Here is a 16,976-nt window from a genome sequence, read left to right as displayed (position 1 = left end):
TGCTTAGGTGAGTGTAATCCTGGACAGGCTCTTTGTTTTGGCTGACAGGTGTGTGAGCAGTGGTGATCTCAGGGTGGGGAAAGGTATTTCCGCTCCAAGCTGCTCAGTTTCCAAACTCTGAATTCACATTTGACTTCTAGGTGAAGGTATGTGTGTGAGAGAGTGGTGGCTGGGAAGGCACTACGTATCAGGTGTCCTCTTGTTTTCTTTTTGTTCCTGTGGCACAGGTGGTGACTCAGAACCACTTAAGATAAATTCCAGTAAAGATGCAAACTGAGACCTGGCATGACTCTGGACCCTTTTGTTGTGTTTTTGTCAATAGATGACAGAGGTGTCACTTCACTAAAGCCCTAAGTTGTGGCAAAACTTTTGAATTTACAAATATGCGTGTATGGAATACATTTCTAATATCTAAGATACAATCTAATAAACAGACTAATAAGTCATCAAACTCTCTGAAAGGGAACAATGGCCTTCAGTGTTTGCCCTCATGTGAATTTAAAGATTTGGTTTCCAGATTGCTTTGTGGCAATTTCTGCTTCATGCTTGATCTCTTTTATAATGGAAATTAAAACACACAAATGACGCTCATGCTGGATAATGTGAAAAACCTCAAACATTGCCAGTGCGCAAAAGGGTGGAGTCGAGAGCGCGCGTCCTTAATTGGGCCGTTTTCAGCAGATGGGATCGGATGTCATTCTTGACTTGATGCGCCGTGGAGGAAGGAATCCAAGGTGAGGTTTCCTGGGAATGACTTGTCATCGGAACTCACCTGAATGTGTTTCCACGTCATTTTGGCTTTTGGCTTCATAATATTCGGTGCATACTTTTGTCATCCCCCAAACCTGCTTGTTTAAAACTTGATAACACTTAAAAAAACATTTTAAATATAGGCATGGAACGAGGCGCGGTGGCTCCATCGTGGCCGCGGGCTGCGCGTAAAAGTGAGTGGCTGCGCGGCACCCTGGCCCACTACCACTGCCCTGATCCCAGCGTGGAGAACGAAATCGTCGTCTTGGCCACCGGGATAGACCAATACTTGCAGGAGGTTTTCCACCACCTGGCCTACACCAACCAGGACGACACGGTGTCGGCGGAGGATTTCACTGCGCTCTGCTCCGTGCTGGGGCTCACCGGAGAGGAAGCGGGAGAGAGCAGGAGGAGAGGAGGACCTGGAGATGGAGAGGAGAAGGAAAATGATGAGGAGTTTAGGGATGTGTGTTCGGGACTTCCTTGTGAGTTGTCCTTTAAAGACTTCCATTCCCGGCTCTGTGGGTATTTCCGTGTGCGCAGCGCGCGTAAAGCCACCGGGGAGAGCGCTTGGCGCTTGCCCGTCACCGAGCAGACCGAGCTGGTGGAGCGCCAGATACGACTCCGGTGGCCACGCGTCCGGCGACGAAAGTGTGTCAGTTTCGACATGACAAAGGAGCAAACCGGCCTGGGGAACAAAAGTGCTAAAAGTAGAATCGGTGCTGGAGACTACGAGACAGGTATTTGTGTGTTTTCTTCTATTGTGTCTATGTTTTTACATCGGAAGCACTCTCATGGTCTCACGGTTATTTTCTATTGCAGGGTAAAACTATATGAGGTATAGTTTAAATGTTAACTATTATCTCACTCCCTAGAGGGTATCTTAATGAAAGAATGCTTAAGGGTGTTTTTGTAGGTGTCACTTTGCTCTGCTGCTGTATGGACAGTTATTAATTACTATAGATTGGTTATTGATTATTATTAACTTGTCAAAATAGGGCCCTTGCTCAAATGTGTATCTATTTGGGGTCCTTGACATGAAATATTTAGGGATTGAGCCTGATCTGTGATGCCTGAACTATGGTCAGGTAGGCTGCCCCTCACTGCTGGATGACTCACTGTAGGAAGGACATCCTATCCACGGGGGACACATGATCTGTTCCCATTTTCACTGGAATGCTGTTGTTTCTCAACCAGGATCAATGTTTAACTGAAAAATGAACCGAGCTGACATTTAAGATAAAAACTTGAGATGCAGCAGCTCTGGAACTACAGTGGTGCTGATTCTCTTTAACAGGTTTAACCTCTCCTTTCCTCTCCTCTCGTCTCCTCTCCCCCTGTGGCTCCAGAAGAGGCAGCAGCTCTCAGGGAGTTGGTAGAGGACCTCCGCTCAGCACTGCAGGGGAGTGATGCTCGTTGCTTGGCCCTGGAGGTCGCACTCCAACGGGAGAGGAACCGCAGCCCCCCAGTTCCTTCTGGCCTTGACACCACGGTAACTCCCAGTTCCCTCATGCTGGGAAAACTGGCAGCAACAAACAGAGTGAAGGGACAGAGGAGTGTAGCAGAAGGAGGAGATGGGGTGAGGAAGGCAACCAAGAGGCGGGACAGCAGGGATCCCCTCCTCAGGGAGCTGAAGCTGATCCGCTCCTCACGTGACGGCCAGCTGGAGGAGGCGATGAAGTTCAATCGGCGGCTGGAGGAGGAGCTGAGTTGGGCCTATCAGCAGGCTCGCAGGCTTGAAGGAGTGGAGTCTGCGCTGCGGAAGGAGAACACTCAAATCAGGTTTATTAGAACTGGAACTATTTTCAGAATTGTCATTATTACGTAGGCAAAAATTGATATGCACACCAGGGGAAAGGTGAGGTCATGGATAGATGGAGGGGACTGATGACATGATGTTGAATGTTGATCAGGAGGCGAGCAGAGGAGGCCAGGGAGGCTCTGAGGCTCGGTTTGCAGAGAGTTCGGCTGATCCAGGAGCAGGCTCAGTCTGTCCCAGAGCTCCAGACCAGGATCACCCAGCTGGAGGCTGAACTGCATCGGTACAGGTACCCAAACCCTGGAGACATATGTTTGTATGTGTGTGTGTGTGTGACTCTGTATGTGTGTGTGTGTGTGTGTGTGTGTGGTCTTGGGTGCATGATGGAAAGTGCATGAGTGTGTTTTTGCATGCATTTACACAGCATTTGCTTCCCCGCCCCACTGATTTGTAATTCAATGTGCTGAAGCTCCCAGGTTAACTTACACAAATTAAACCTGATCTAAATAAAGATGTGGGGTAAAAGCAGTTGGGGTTATTTTTCAACAACACACAACTGAAGAAACATCGAACACAAACATCCATCCCACTTCACATCAACAACTGATGCAAATAAAGCATCCTGAACAGGTGGGATATTAATGTACCTGTCAAAATGGATTGTCAGGTTCCTCATGCATGTGGAACACACAAGTTTTTATCAGTGTTTTTATAGTCAGTTTCAAAGAACTTTACGATAACGAGGGAAAAAATGAGGGCTTCTTTGTAATGTCAGTGATTTGCAGCAATGCCAAACAAACATATGTGCATTAGCCAAGTTTTTGTACTTGCAAAATATGTAGCCTAGAAATAAATAGCACATTGATCAAGTGGGCCTAGATCTCTGTTGGTGTGCGGCAACAATTTTTTACTTGAGCATATTTTGTGTGTGTGCCTTCAGTGTACAGGCCCAAACCTGCTAATGGAGCCTCAGTACAGGCATTCATTAATACATACACTCACACCCACGCCCACGCCCACACACACACACACATTCAAAGAGAGGGAATCTCTGAGAATTGGCTACAATATTAGCTGATTGCCATGGTATTTGAAGTATGTCCCACATTTGCCTGCCTCAGATCCTGCTGCACCTGCATCCCTGACCCCGCCCATCAATCTCGCTACCCAATGGGAGCAGACGACACCTGCAGCAAGACAGGTGAGTGGCAGGAAACCTGACAAATCACTGAAACGAACACAGATCGGCTGCACAGCGCAATGTGAGGTCCAACATGACAACTTTAGGTTTTACTACAGGGGATCTGCTGTATCATTTTTGCACAGTGTGGTCATCAAGAGGCAGAGTTGTGCTAGTCAGTCAAGGTGAACTATATTGCTTTGGTATATCTGGCCACTATTAAAGATACAGTTCACCCAAAAATGAAAGTTTTGTCATCCCTCTGAAGGTTGGGATACAAGTGAAGCATGTTTTTCCCTAAAACACACAGGTAGGTGACTAGCGTAACCTCTTAAAGGATTTCTCTAAAACAACTGAAGTCAATGAGTGGCACTTTTTAGAGTTTCACAAAAGGCAAGAAATTAAAACAAAATTACCCCATACAGCTCGTGCATCACAATCCAAATTTCCCAAAGCCAAACCAATATTTACACTGTTGTCTGTGCAAATCTTCACTACAGCCTTTGATGGCAACAGAGTTAAGCATTCAGGAAAAATACACACATTTTCAGAATATTGTCAGAAGAGTGTAAAATATAAGAGAGTTTGTCACGTCAAGTTCACATTTCAAAAATGAACCTATAGCTGCAAATTCTCTATCACTGCTTCAGTCCTCAACACGTATACCTGGCAATTCTTCACCACTGGATCATTTTTGTCCAGCTAATCAGCTCTGGATATCTATCTCCTCTGTTTTTTAGATGAAGAGTGTCTGCAAAGAGCAGTGGAGGGAAGAGCTGCATCTGATGAAGAGGAGGAGGACAGGGGGAAGAAGAGGGAGGAAGGTCAACACTGCCTGTTGGAGGTGAAGAAGCTCATCAGCCGACTGCATGGCTGTGGCAAAGGGTTAGCTAACACCAAACACACACATATTTGTATTATTGCTGTATACCTGTGAGGACGTCCTGGTGACTGCATACATTTTCTAACACCTCAATCTAACTTTAAAGGACTACATCATTTTTTTTTAGGGATTGGCACCAGATTTGTCTTTGTGTCTCTGAGAGATTGCAGTTTGATGCGCATGATAATGCCTCCTTCAAGCATATGTTTATAATAGAGTAAACAATACTTTTATTGTACAGCTTTTCAAATTTTTTGAACATGAATAAGTGAATTCGGGTAAGTTAGCCTTGACTTCTAAGTTACCAAACATATTCTGTACACACTAATGCAACCAATATTTGTGATGAACAGATGCAATCATGTTTCTTGACAAGACGTCAAAATAGGACCAGTATGGTTTCTGAAGTAATTACAGGATAAGAAGCATTATCCTAAAAATGAGAAAACAATGTTAAATGCCAGAATTCCCTAAACGTCCGTGTAGTGCTTTACCTTCACTATTACACGGTTAAGGTTGTTAACCTTTACATAAACTAAATCTAGTCCTAATTCTAATATTAACCTTAAACCCAAATCCTAATCTTAAAATGTTCCCTTGTGAAAGTGAGAGCCAGCAAAATGTTGAGGTTTTTTTTTTTTTATTATTATTATTATTATTTTTATTTTTCTATCCTTGTGAAGGTATTTCACACATACAATACACACACACACACACACACACACACACTCACACACACTCACACACACTCACACACACACACACACACACACACACACACACACACCGGAATGCATGTACTCACACAGCAAGAATACACTAAGCGAGCACACATCCTCACCAAAACACACATTATGTCTTTAGCATAAGCCCATTCCTTCATTCACACACACACACACACACACACACACACACACACACACACACACACACACACACACACATTCCGCTCCAACGCCTCTTCTTCTTCTTGCAGATGTCAGAAGCCTGGCGTCCACCATCTTCTCTCTCAGGGTCATCTGCATGATAAAAACCGCATCAGCACTTCTCTGGACAGCAGGGGGCGCTGCAGCTGGAGGGGAGAGAACCAAACCCAGCCAGAAGTCACCAACAGAGCCTTTGAACTGGAGAAGGTGAGAGAGCAAACATCACTGGCTCTGCGCATGTAAACTCTATTTACATGCATGAAGAAAATGTTCCTTATCTTGGTTATTCAATAACCTGGCCTTAGGCTCACACATTAACTCTCCAAACATTTGTCAGAGGCAGAATAAATCTCTTTGGCTGAGTTAAACCTCAGAGACGTTTTTGCTGAAACTGAAGTTGTAATACCTAGACGGCTCAAATAAACGTCTTGTAGTTTGTCTGACGTTCCTCCATCCCTCCCGGTGTTTGCCAGAGGCCGGAGGAGGAGGCCAGGCTGGAGGACCAAGAGAGGAGGTGTCTCACCCTGCTGGAGGAGACACTGACAGATGCCCTCACACTCCTGCTGCAGCTCCGCAACAAGGTACACACACACACACACACACACACACACACACACACATACACACACACATAAACACATGCACACCTTTTTAAACGTTCTTTTGTTTCATTGAGATTTAGATTCCAGGTACGTCTTTTCCAAGACAAACCAAAATATAAAAGTGGCATAAAGAAAATACACATAGAATTCAATTAACAACACAGTGGGCATACAGTTACATTCTAAATCAAAGAAAACAGAAAATGTGGTAGTATTGCTTTAGGAGGACAGGACGATTCTTGCATTAAAGTGCTTTGCAGTCTGTTTGAATTACAAAGAGCATACAAATTCAGCTACAGAAGGAGCAACATGAAAATACAAAATGTTTCCATAATCACATACAAACATGCCTGAGGGTTATACAGTGTGCAGAACTTCGTTATTTGAATACACATACAAGGTAGTACAAAGTTCTACCATTAACCTGAACTACGTCGACTCTCAGCTCTTTAGTGCCCTCTAGTGTTTACACTCACATCCGACGTCTCTGTTGTTCTGGGGCCTTTCTGCTTCATCCCTGAGCTGCTGTATTCTGTCCATAAAAGTGGCATATTTAAATGGACTGGACCATCATAAAAGTGCATTGTATTTTGTAATTCTGAAATGTTCCAGTTAGTGGTATCTGAATTCTCTTCCTCATAGAAATAGATTGAAAAAAATAACACACGTGAAAGGATGTGCTGCCACGCCAGAAAAAAACAAACAAACAAACAAACAAAAACAAACAAGACACATCAGTATCATGTTATATTATCAATATAAATATAACATAAATGGTAAATAATAGAAATAATATAAACACATCAATATCAGATTATAATATTCTGTATGATATTTTATTTAAAAAAGGCTGCACCTTCATAGACCAAAGTGACAATTTCAATTTTCAAATATTTTTAAAATAAATATAGTTGCACAGAGGGATTTAAAAAAAAAAATGCATTTCAAAATAAAGATGTGAAGAAGACGAAGACGAAGATGTGAGTGTCTTGTCCTCCTTGACTTGATGAATTGGGATGTGCTACTTTTTCACACTTTGTCAGTAGTGAATTATGACCACAGAAATAATCAGCTTTGCCGATCTTATAAGCCTACACAATATTGGCTGTTGTTGTTAGCTACACCCTGAGACGCTGTGGCTCTATCCATGGTGCTGAACTGTAGTTAATATTAGCGGTATAAAAGCTGTGGCTCTGTCCATGGTGTTGAACTGTAGTTACTGTTAATGGTGTACAAGCTGTGGCTCTGTCCATGGTGCTGAACTGTAGTTACTGTTAGCGGTTTAAAAGCTGTGGCACTGTCCACGGTGCTGAACTGCAGTTACTGTTAGTGTACAAGTTGAGGCGCTGTCCATTGTGCTGAACTATAGTTACTGTTAGTGTACAAGTTGAGATGCTGTCCGTGGTGCTGAACTGTAGTTATTCAATACTGACTTTTGTGTTAAATTAGTGCAACTGTACACTTATACTTACTTCTCTTCTTTCTTTAATATTCAACTTCGTCTTCAACTCCCTCCATGGCGTTCCGGCGTAGTGGATGTCTGAGCAGATTTTTTTAGTATTTGTAGTTTTTTTTTTTTTTTTTTTTTTTTTTTTTTTTTAAATTAATTTTTCAAAAGTATTTTGGCCCTATTAAAGTCAAGCATTTTCAGTGATTTAGAACTGATTCTGCAGATTTGTAAACTTTTTCTCTTCTTTCATACATTTTTGTAGAAGCTCCATTCAGCTTTTCAAATGATCAGCTTATTTTTCTATATTTTGAACTTTTTCAATTTTTTCTTATGTACTTTGTTAAATATTGTTTTACCTGCAATTTTACTAAAAGGCTCTGACTGTATTTTAATGCTGATTGTGTGAATGGAAAGGTTTTTTTTAATGTGATTTTAGATATTTTTGGCCTGTTTTGTTGTCATCTCTCATCAAAAACAATAAGTCATAAATCTCTCTCCTTGCAGAATGAATCTTGCAGGGCTCTGGGGAGGATCCTGATGGACACTCTGGATATGTGCAGCAGGAGTGGACATGGTAGGCCTCGTCTGTAATCTTACAATCCCCAAAATACTCTGATGCACTCATAATTCACTGAATTAAACATCTTATATTATGTGTGCACTACATAGCTTCTCATTCTTGTTCTCCTTTTTTTCACCTATCGAGGTCCGTCGCAGGTCCTGCAGGTGGCCGATGCACTCTGTGTCCAGCTGTCCTCCAGTGATCTGCTTAGAGACCAAGCTGACGATGAAGGCGCAAAGAGGACAGAGAAGCACCTGGCTCCGTCTGCAAGCCGCCAAACCAGCAGCATCAACCCTCTGCTCATCTCCTGCTAATAAACCTACTATCCGGGCTTAGCCATTTGCCACTAATGAAGCACTTATCCTGTACTGTAGATCACCTTGACACTATACACTGCAAGGACCAATCACTGTATTTATCCTGGGCCTTTTTGCACCCATGCATACACATACCACGTGTGTGTTCCAGATTTTGAAACTTGTTTAATGTATTTAAAGATTAATTTTATGTACTTTATTAAAACTAATAGCGGTCTATGCTGTATTTATTTAATTTTAGTAATTAAAATTCTTTTTCCCAATCCAGTGACTCCCTTTATTTAGAAAAAATTATGCTAATACATGGACCAATATTGAGACCATTTTCAGAGTTTACTGTGACTAAAACATGGGGAGTACCATAGCATTATTTGCATTAGTAATAATGCTCATTTATTATCATTATAAAGTTACTAGGTAAGAGATTATCTGATCATATGTTTTCACAAGTGGTGACACCTACTCAAACACACCTCAAACTTTTCAACTGTAGTCACTATCTTTGATTCATCCAGGTTTTGTGCTTTGAGCTTCAGCAGAGGAAACAAACTGAAGGAAAATTACATGAGATCAGGACCAGTATATATAAATGCATAGAACGACACAAATAACTGTTTTGAGTTATCCCTTTCGCTGTATTTCTTCGGCAGAGTTTGAGGCATGAGTTAAGTTTCATTAACAAAAAAAAACAAAAAAAAAAAAACAGAAGCCAATCATTCTATTAATCAAAGGGCAAAAATAGGACTTTAATGTGCATGTAAATGTAGTCAGTGTAGTCTCTGACAAATCCAGAAAAGCATTAATTTATGATTTTTTCCCTTTAACTTTTCCATAATTTCATATACTTACAACAGATGTATACTAATTATGACACTATCAGTTCATGCAGTAAAGATTTATCTCAGCCTGAAAAGGTCAAACTCAGTTCTGGAAAAAAAAAAAATGTAGTGTGAACTGAGCTTTAGCGGGCTTTCCTTCCACAACGTCCCTGTATTTGAAAATGTGTCTGGTGGCTGGTTATATGCTGAAAAAACTGTTGGATCACAGACAAACTAAAAAATAAATCAAAGAAATACACAGTGCTGCAAAGGAATGGTATGAAATAATATAGTCCTTTATTTCCAGCAATTTACAAAGTCCTGCAGGGAGAGAGGCTCCCTCCAGCCTCACAGAGGAAGGGTGTTTACATGAGAACACACAGGGAACGCAAAGAGCTCGGCCTGAGTGGGACGGCACAGGTTTTTACATTATTTTTTTTTGTAAAAGCAGCTGCTGTGAATCCAGAACAGTTGATAGGATGGAGTCCAGGTTTGCTGCCAGACATGCATTATGGGAGTCTGAGGTTTGATTCTGCAAAGTGCTGTGCTGCACATGGAGAGCTGCAGCCTGAGCGTCAGCATGGTTCCCTGTGGGTTCAGGGGTCAGAAGCTTTGAGGTTAACAAGGCAGAAGGTGGGTGATGGGTGGGAAGGCTGGGTGTTACACTGGTAATACAAGGTGCCGGAAGAGTCTGGAATCACAGGGAGCAATGACACAGTGTGTTTTGTCTTGTTGCACATGTTTTCCAGGATTTATGTTCTTCAAAATGTAAGCGTGGCTTCAATTCAGCTTCTTTTTCACATTGGTGGTTAACTTAATTCCAGACTTTTCGAACACCCCGCACATCCAGTCATCAGAACATTTTCAACCTTTGAGTCCTTCACAAACCATGGATCACAGTCAGAGCCCTCTGCTGACGGGACATTTTAGCAAATTCATCTGAACAGAAGGTTGTGACTGCAGGGATCCCCGACCAGCCCCCTCTGCTCCATAACTGCACCTTATAAAGTCATTATTAACATTACAACATCACAATCAATCTACTGTACATCTTTTATTAATCAAAGCTAATTATAGAGATGCTACTCTGTGGTGAGCGTAGCTCCTGATTGGTTACTCTGAGTTGAGCCTGGCTCTGATAGGTTAAGGCCATTCTATGTCTTCTGAGTATGGTTTCCCTGTGACAGGGCGTGTGTGTTTGTGTGTGTGTGTGTGTGTGTGTGAGTGTGTGAGGTGTGTAAGTGTGGTATGTTTTTTTTTGTCTGTTTTTGTTTTTTTTTCTTCTTTTTGAGACTGGTATTAGGCACCATGCCATTCATTAGCCTCGCCACCAACCTATTGTGGCTTGCGCCCAAAAGCTCTACTGGCCTGTTAAAAAAAAAAAATAGCAAGAGAGAGAGAAAAGAAAAGTGACAATTACAAAATACATGGTGACAAAGAAACTGAGCCAAAATGAAATGATAAAATAAACAACCTTATTTATAGAATAAATATCCTATGTACAATTTGCTTTGTGTGCATCTAAAAATAAATAGACAAAGTGTTGCTTGCCCCCACAGAAGTATTCACAACTTTCCATTGACTTAGAGGCAGAACGCCGGCACCTGGTCAGTAAGATAGCAGTGAGACTGAGAGTGAACAGATTTAGGGATGAAACCTTTACAGCAGGATAAAGTCACAGGTTGTAGAGACAAAACAATGCGGATATACGTGGTTTTGAATCCAGAGGTCACAGAGATGCACAGAGAAGTTATACAGTGAACTCCTGCATCACAGTGGCACCCCCTGGTGCTCATTTTATAGATTACAGTACTCTGCATATGACCAGCGCTTTAAAGTTGCTTCATCTTACAGTGGTTGCTTGCTTAAGTCCGTGACACAAAACAATAATCATGAAGGACAAACCATAAAGTTAAAAGGATTAGGGAAAGGAAGAATGTATAAGAAAAAAAAATCACAATTTTAAATGTAAAATCTCACAGATTTGACATAACTTTTCATCGGTGAGACCTAAACATAAGATTTTTTTAAAGGATAAAATAATCAACAAGTTTTGCATATCCATACTATGTGCCCTGCACATGCATTCTGCTGGCCCCTTCAAAACAGAACAAAAGTCTGACAAGCACCGGAAAAATCAACATCACATGCAGGTTTCACTCACAATCACTGGGCTTCGCCTCTGGGCCGACATCTGTACTCGGTACAGTCTGTCAAAAGAGCCGTGTGCTTTTACTCTTTTTATTCTTCATGACTTTCCTCTCCATTCTCACCTTATGACCTTACAGAGAGACTTAGCTGGAGGCCATCAAAGCACAAGTCTGCTGGCAGACACAGTTTATGTGTGTGTGTGTGTGTGTGTGTGTGTGTGTGTGTGTGTGTGTGTGTGTGTGTGTGCTCGAGGGTTGGACTGATACACAGCATCAGGATGATATTGAACTCTGATTACTTATTGGCAGTCAGTGTTGTCCAACTTTGATTTAAAGGAGCTTTCTCTCTGATCGCAGTGAATTAACATGTTTTTTTTTTTTTTAATTTTGTTATTTTATTATTAATTATAATTTTTGTACTGCCAGAGAACTCATTCCATTGTGGCATGGCAGGATTTTACTCAACAGTATCACTACCAACCTTTCGGGAATTTAGCTCACTAGTCACCTTACCTAATATGTGGCAAAAGAGCTGGCAGCTACATCAGCTCTGTGATTTCAGTAATTAGCTCCATTCGCATATTAACGCTTTAGCGTGTTAAGTAATCGTAGCTGATTAGCTTTATCCTGAAAATGAGAATTTGTAGCAGCCCGGAGTCTGGACGACGTGTGTCTAAACCTGCCAGGGTTGTTTGGGGGGATTTGTAAAACATTTAAAAAATTTAACTAAAAATGTTCTTTCAGCGGAAAAGTTTGTGTGTAACTTGTTTCACAAGCAGTGGGCACAGTTGGCCAGACAGCTTAAGGTTTTGGACTGTTGGTGAGTAAATCAAATCCCTGTACATGCCTGCATCATCAAATGAGTTGGCGTCCGTGGCTGATTTGTGGTGCCTGCAGGTCCTAAAAAACTCTGAGTGAGATTTTGTTTTGCTAAAGTGTTAGCACATACTAGGCAGAGCTATCTACCAGACACTAAGAGATGATTTTGGCAACAATTCCCACATCACGTATTGGGTAAGGTGACCAGCGAGCATAAGTTGCCAGATGCCAATGCCAGACAGATTTTGAATATTGAATTATATTGCTCAGAGATATCAGTATCAGTATTAGACTCTGAAAACCTGTGTCAGTCGAACCCTGGAGTGCACATCCTGAGTAAGGCAACTTTACACACTTCTGCAGTCTGAACCGTGTGTGCCAGTGCAGAGTGTCCTGATTGCAATGCCAGTCAGTTAGCTGATCTCTGCAGGCTTGTTCCAGTACACAGCTGAGTGTCGACCTTCTTGTCACTTACTGTAAGCCTGGGTTGGGCAACACAACAGCCTGCCTGTTCCAGTGGATGGTTTCTACTAGGGGACTAGCACTATTCTCACCTGGAATAGCTCGTGGCACAATACGACCCCTCTAACCTTTTGGCTTGGACATGCAAACCCTGGTGAACTCAACAAACAGCGAGGTGTGCGTACGTATGTGAGAGAGGGAGCGTGAGTGTGTGTGTGTGTGCGTGTACCCAACCAGCACTTTATCCAGCCGAACAAACACATACCATTTTCCACTGTCTCTGTGTGTTTGTGTTTGCTCACTGAGTAAACAAGGAAGAAACACAGTCTGACTTTGCACGTTTCATAACCGCAGCACTTAGAGGATGTAGGCAAAAAAAAAAAAAAAAAAAAAAAAAAAAAACTGCAAGGAAGTAGTGCATGTCTAACCTCTGCAGACTCAACAGGAGATTCGAGGGTGGAAAGCAGAGAGACTCTTGGGTGTGAAACTCTGCAAAATCCTCATTAATTGCAATTTTTAGATTTGATGGCCCCTGTTGTGTGTGACTTTTCGAACTGCTGAGGCCATCACGGGGACAGGTGCTACATCCATTTCTGCTGTGGTTAACGTTAGAAGGAAGTGAACCGAGGTCTGAACCCGGATCTGGTGGACGCTTGAGGGCAGCTTCGCACTTCAGAGGCTGGGGATTGTGAAACAGTGAGAGTGGAAGTTACATTCTCAATTGCCTGCCCCTGTCCCGACTAAAGTTAAGCCATCCGGTGATAGAGATGTTGCCGAAAGGGATTAAAGTTGTTACGTTTCTGGTCCGGACCCTTGTTGTACAGCAAAGCCCCTGTTCCTACAGTCACAAGGCCCAAGAGAGACAGAGAGAGAGAAAAAACAGCTCTGCCATAGCCCTATGCACTCAACTAAAGCACATATATTAGATTCACATTTCATATAATTTTCATTCGCTTCTCTATACATAATATAGCACTTGGTGATTAAGCGTTCTAGGCTTCTCTGTGTATGTTTTTTTTTTTTTTTTTTTTTTTTTTTTTGCTGTCTGTGTTTCTATTTGTCTTGGTTTCAAGTGTTAAAAGTTGATCTTTAAAAATGGTCGGGCTTAACGTCCCCATTGAAAATAATGAGGATCGGCCCAGCAGATAGAACAGATATCAATTCATATCAAATGCATTACTTACCAACAATAATAATCATTGTCAAAATAATAATATAATAATAACAAAAGTAGTAGGACTCTGTTATTTAGTAAAATAAAGAAGGAGCAGTGTAGTCCGTGGAGCTGGGGAGGGGGCTTTTTGTGTGCCGGTTCAGTGGTTGAGGTGGCGATATGTTCATTCAGATTGCTCCCGGGTTCAAACACAGATGTTACCCGGATACTGAGATGCTGTCGCAGTGTTTCAGTGTCCTGGCGTCCCGAAGATGAAACATTACTGCCCTAGGACAGCGCTACCGTTGATTGGAGCCTTACACGGGACGGGACGAGGTGTGGTGTATCGTTTGAGATTAGCCCTTGTACATGTTGTCCAGTTTCAGATCACGTTCAGGCGTACAGAAGAGGTTTGTCAATGTGTGTGCGTGCCAGGGTGTTTATTTTTGCCTGTGTGTTTGAGTGTGTCTGTGTGTGTGCGTGTGTGCTTGTGTGTCGAGTGCGTTCAGTCGCCCACATTGGTGTCTCTGTCCCCAATCAACCAGCGCATGTGGAAGCAGAGGGCCAGGAAGCCGGTCCCCAGCAGGTCACCCAGGGCCGTCAGGTACGGTATGGAGAAGTTGTCAGGGTCCATCCCGCGTCCCCACATCCAGTGGACCATCCAGTCTGCCAGGTAGAGCAGGATCATCACCTGGAAAGAGACAAAGCATCGCCACACCTGGTTTATAGGAGGTGCCGAACATCAGACAACACACAGCCTGTGATGAACGGTCTGGAACATCACCACATTTTCGTTTTCAAGATATTTCAATCTCCTCAAGAGTGTTTAGATACCTGTAGTAGTGCAGCAGCCAGGTAAAAGGCGATGAAGATGGGCGTCAGGGTGGTGTGCCCCCCCCTCATGGAGTTGATGGTGTAGAGGAAGACGAGGTGACCCGGGGCGACCAGGAGGAAGAGCACACGGGCCGAACGAGAGTTCACAGCTGCAGAGAGTGAAGGAAAAAGGAGGCACTTTTTAACCCGTCACACATTTACTTCCGCTGTAGCTTCAACAGGTCTAATGTGGCATATTTGAGAAGACTCTGTGTTCGTTTAGGATAAATGCTGAGTTGTTACTGATAATTAAAAACTATTTTGACTTTAAAAACACACGTTCACACCAGGGCTGTGGTGGCACAATGTTTCTGCAACTAAGAGAATGGCTGAACAAAATCTTTAATTCATGCATTCATGCAGCCACTACAGTGAGAAACATCACAGAGCTACTACACCACAGTGCCGCGGTCTGGGCTGTACTCTGTTATCTTTGTTAGCTGGATAGCCTCAGCTGACCCTCCAGGTTCAAACCTTCCTTCATGTAGAACTTAGTCAAATAAGATAAGCAAGTTAGCCAACCTGCTGACTTTCTGAGATGAAGGTCCATGAATGTCATGGTTATAAATGAATGAGAAGTAGAGGTTTTACTATTTTGATTTGTAGGCTATTTGTATTTTGACAAGAGTTCCTTCTTTGGCATTCAAAATTGTCAGTTCCCTAAGTTTTGTGGTTCCTAGGCGCCACCACTGGAGTTTAACTCAACCAATAAGGTTATTTCGGCCTCCAAAGCAGCTCTGCCTCTGAGAAACATCTGTATGACTGAAACTGCAACACACTGTGCTTGATAGGTGGAAATATCTTTTTACAGAAATGCAGCATCTACAATGGCTACCAATTAGAAATACACTATGGTTTCCACATTGATGTGTACTGTGTATCACTCATGGAATTCCTACAGGGAAATAATTGCGGAAAAAAACAATTTATGAGCGAAAACAAAGAGAGAAACAGTGGAATATTCCAAGGTCCACCCAGCAACTCACTGGAACCGAAGAAGGAGGTGCAGGGTGTGGGACACTTCCTAGGCGTTGGGTTTGGATCCCCCATGGGAAGACCGTTCATGTGCAGGTAGGTGGAGATCCTGCTGGCCTGAACTGCAACTAGGTTACCGCCCACACCTGGGACACACACACACACAAACCGTGTAACATAAAACCATGGGCAAAATGACGACTTTGTGGAGCAAAAGTGGAGCAGATACAGTACATGAAGATAGTGAGTAACTAGAATACACATAAACATGTTATTATGATTACGCACATGAAGAGAAAATCATCATGTTTTAACCTCATTTGCAGGATTATATGGTCTTTCAAGAGTTGAGAAAATTCTTTGGTTTACAAAATCTGTCATAAAACTAATAACATAAACTTTAAAAGGCATGGCGGTCAGGCTAAAAGCAATCGCGTCTGTGTTGCTACCTAAAACGCTGACGTTTTGGAGACACAATGTTTTCGGCCAAACACAACAATATGTTAATTCCATCTGCCACGTTTGGATGACGGCTCATGTTGCACATGTGATCATTCTGCACAGATTTCTGCACACATTTGTTGACATTTGCTACATCCATCTGTTAGTTTTCAACACATATTTGCATGTTGGGACACATTTCTCTATATTTGTCCTCCCATCTGTGCGCTGACAATGTGAAGAGGAAGGGGTGCACACTTGTAACATCCACTTCAAAGATGTAAATCTGCCAGTGTAGACGCTGTATTTTCATCCCTGTTAATTTGCTGTATTATAATTTGGCTGTTATAATCTCACTGCTGTAAAATTGTGTTTTATCTTCACAATTCACTATCGGTCTTGTTCTTATCTATGACTTATTCTCCGCTGCTATAGTGACCCAATTTTTGCAAAGCTGTGTTTAAAGTTTAATCAAAATCTACAATCTTATCTCATTTTTTTTATGAATTCTCACCATTGATGACTGGAGTAAAGACAGCCATGCCGGCAAAGTTAGGGTTGGTGACAGTCTTGTCGAGGATCAGACCGCCGACGCTGAAGAACAAACGAGAGCGAAGAAGAAGAAGAAGAAATGAGAGGCAGAGAAACACAAGCTGACGTAAAAGCTTTGTGCACTTCACAGCATGTAAAAGATAAATCATACAGAAAAAGTAAACACAGTAGGTCATTATGTGGTCATTTCAGATAAGTTTTACAGCAGAACAAGACATTTATAAAGACAAATGACAGTTTACACAGGCTGAAAATACTTTATTATGATTCTAGGCAGTCAAACAGTTTTTAAGTTGAAAGCTTT

General features: G+C 42.3%; 2 protein-coding genes across 2 annotated transcripts in view; one reads left to right on the top strand and one right to left on the bottom strand.

Moving 5' to 3' along the window:
• The first annotated feature begins 880 nt into the window (after positions 1-880).
• Positions 881-8,559, top strand: LOC115359043 (EF-hand and coiled-coil domain-containing protein 1). Its single transcript, XM_030051272.1, has 9 exons — positions 881-1,490; positions 2,100-2,532; positions 2,664-2,798; positions 3,631-3,710; positions 4,430-4,574; positions 5,549-5,705; positions 5,972-6,079; positions 8,055-8,124; positions 8,257-8,559. Exons 1-9 carry the CDS (start codon positions 896-898, stop codon positions 8,424-8,426), a joined length of 1,893 nt encoding a protein of 630 aa, XP_029907132.1. The 5' UTR covers positions 881-895; the 3' UTR covers positions 8,427-8,559.
• A 963-nt stretch (positions 8,560-9,522) lies between these two features.
• slc41a1 (solute carrier family 41 member 1) overlaps positions 9,523-16,976 on the bottom strand; it is a 30,389-nt gene continuing 22,935 nt past the window's right edge. The window contains exons 8-11 of the mRNA XM_030051168.1: positions 16,635-16,714; positions 15,691-15,825; positions 14,666-14,814; positions 9,523-14,522 (exon numbers count right to left, since the gene is read on the bottom strand). Coding sequence (XP_029907028.1) covers positions 14,337-14,522; positions 14,666-14,814; positions 15,691-15,825; positions 16,635-16,714 — 550 coding nt within the window. The 3' untranslated portion in view covers positions 9,523-14,336. The remainder of the gene's footprint in view (positions 14,523-14,665; positions 14,815-15,690; positions 15,826-16,634; positions 16,715-16,976) is intronic.

Source organism: Myripristis murdjan, chromosome 5 (genome assembly GCF_902150065.1).
Source record: "Myripristis murdjan chromosome 5, fMyrMur1.1, whole genome shotgun sequence".
In the NCBI taxonomy this organism is placed as follows: Eukaryota; Metazoa; Chordata; class Actinopteri; order Holocentriformes; family Holocentridae; genus Myripristis; species Myripristis murdjan.
This window is presented reverse-complemented; position numbering and strand designations above follow the sequence as displayed.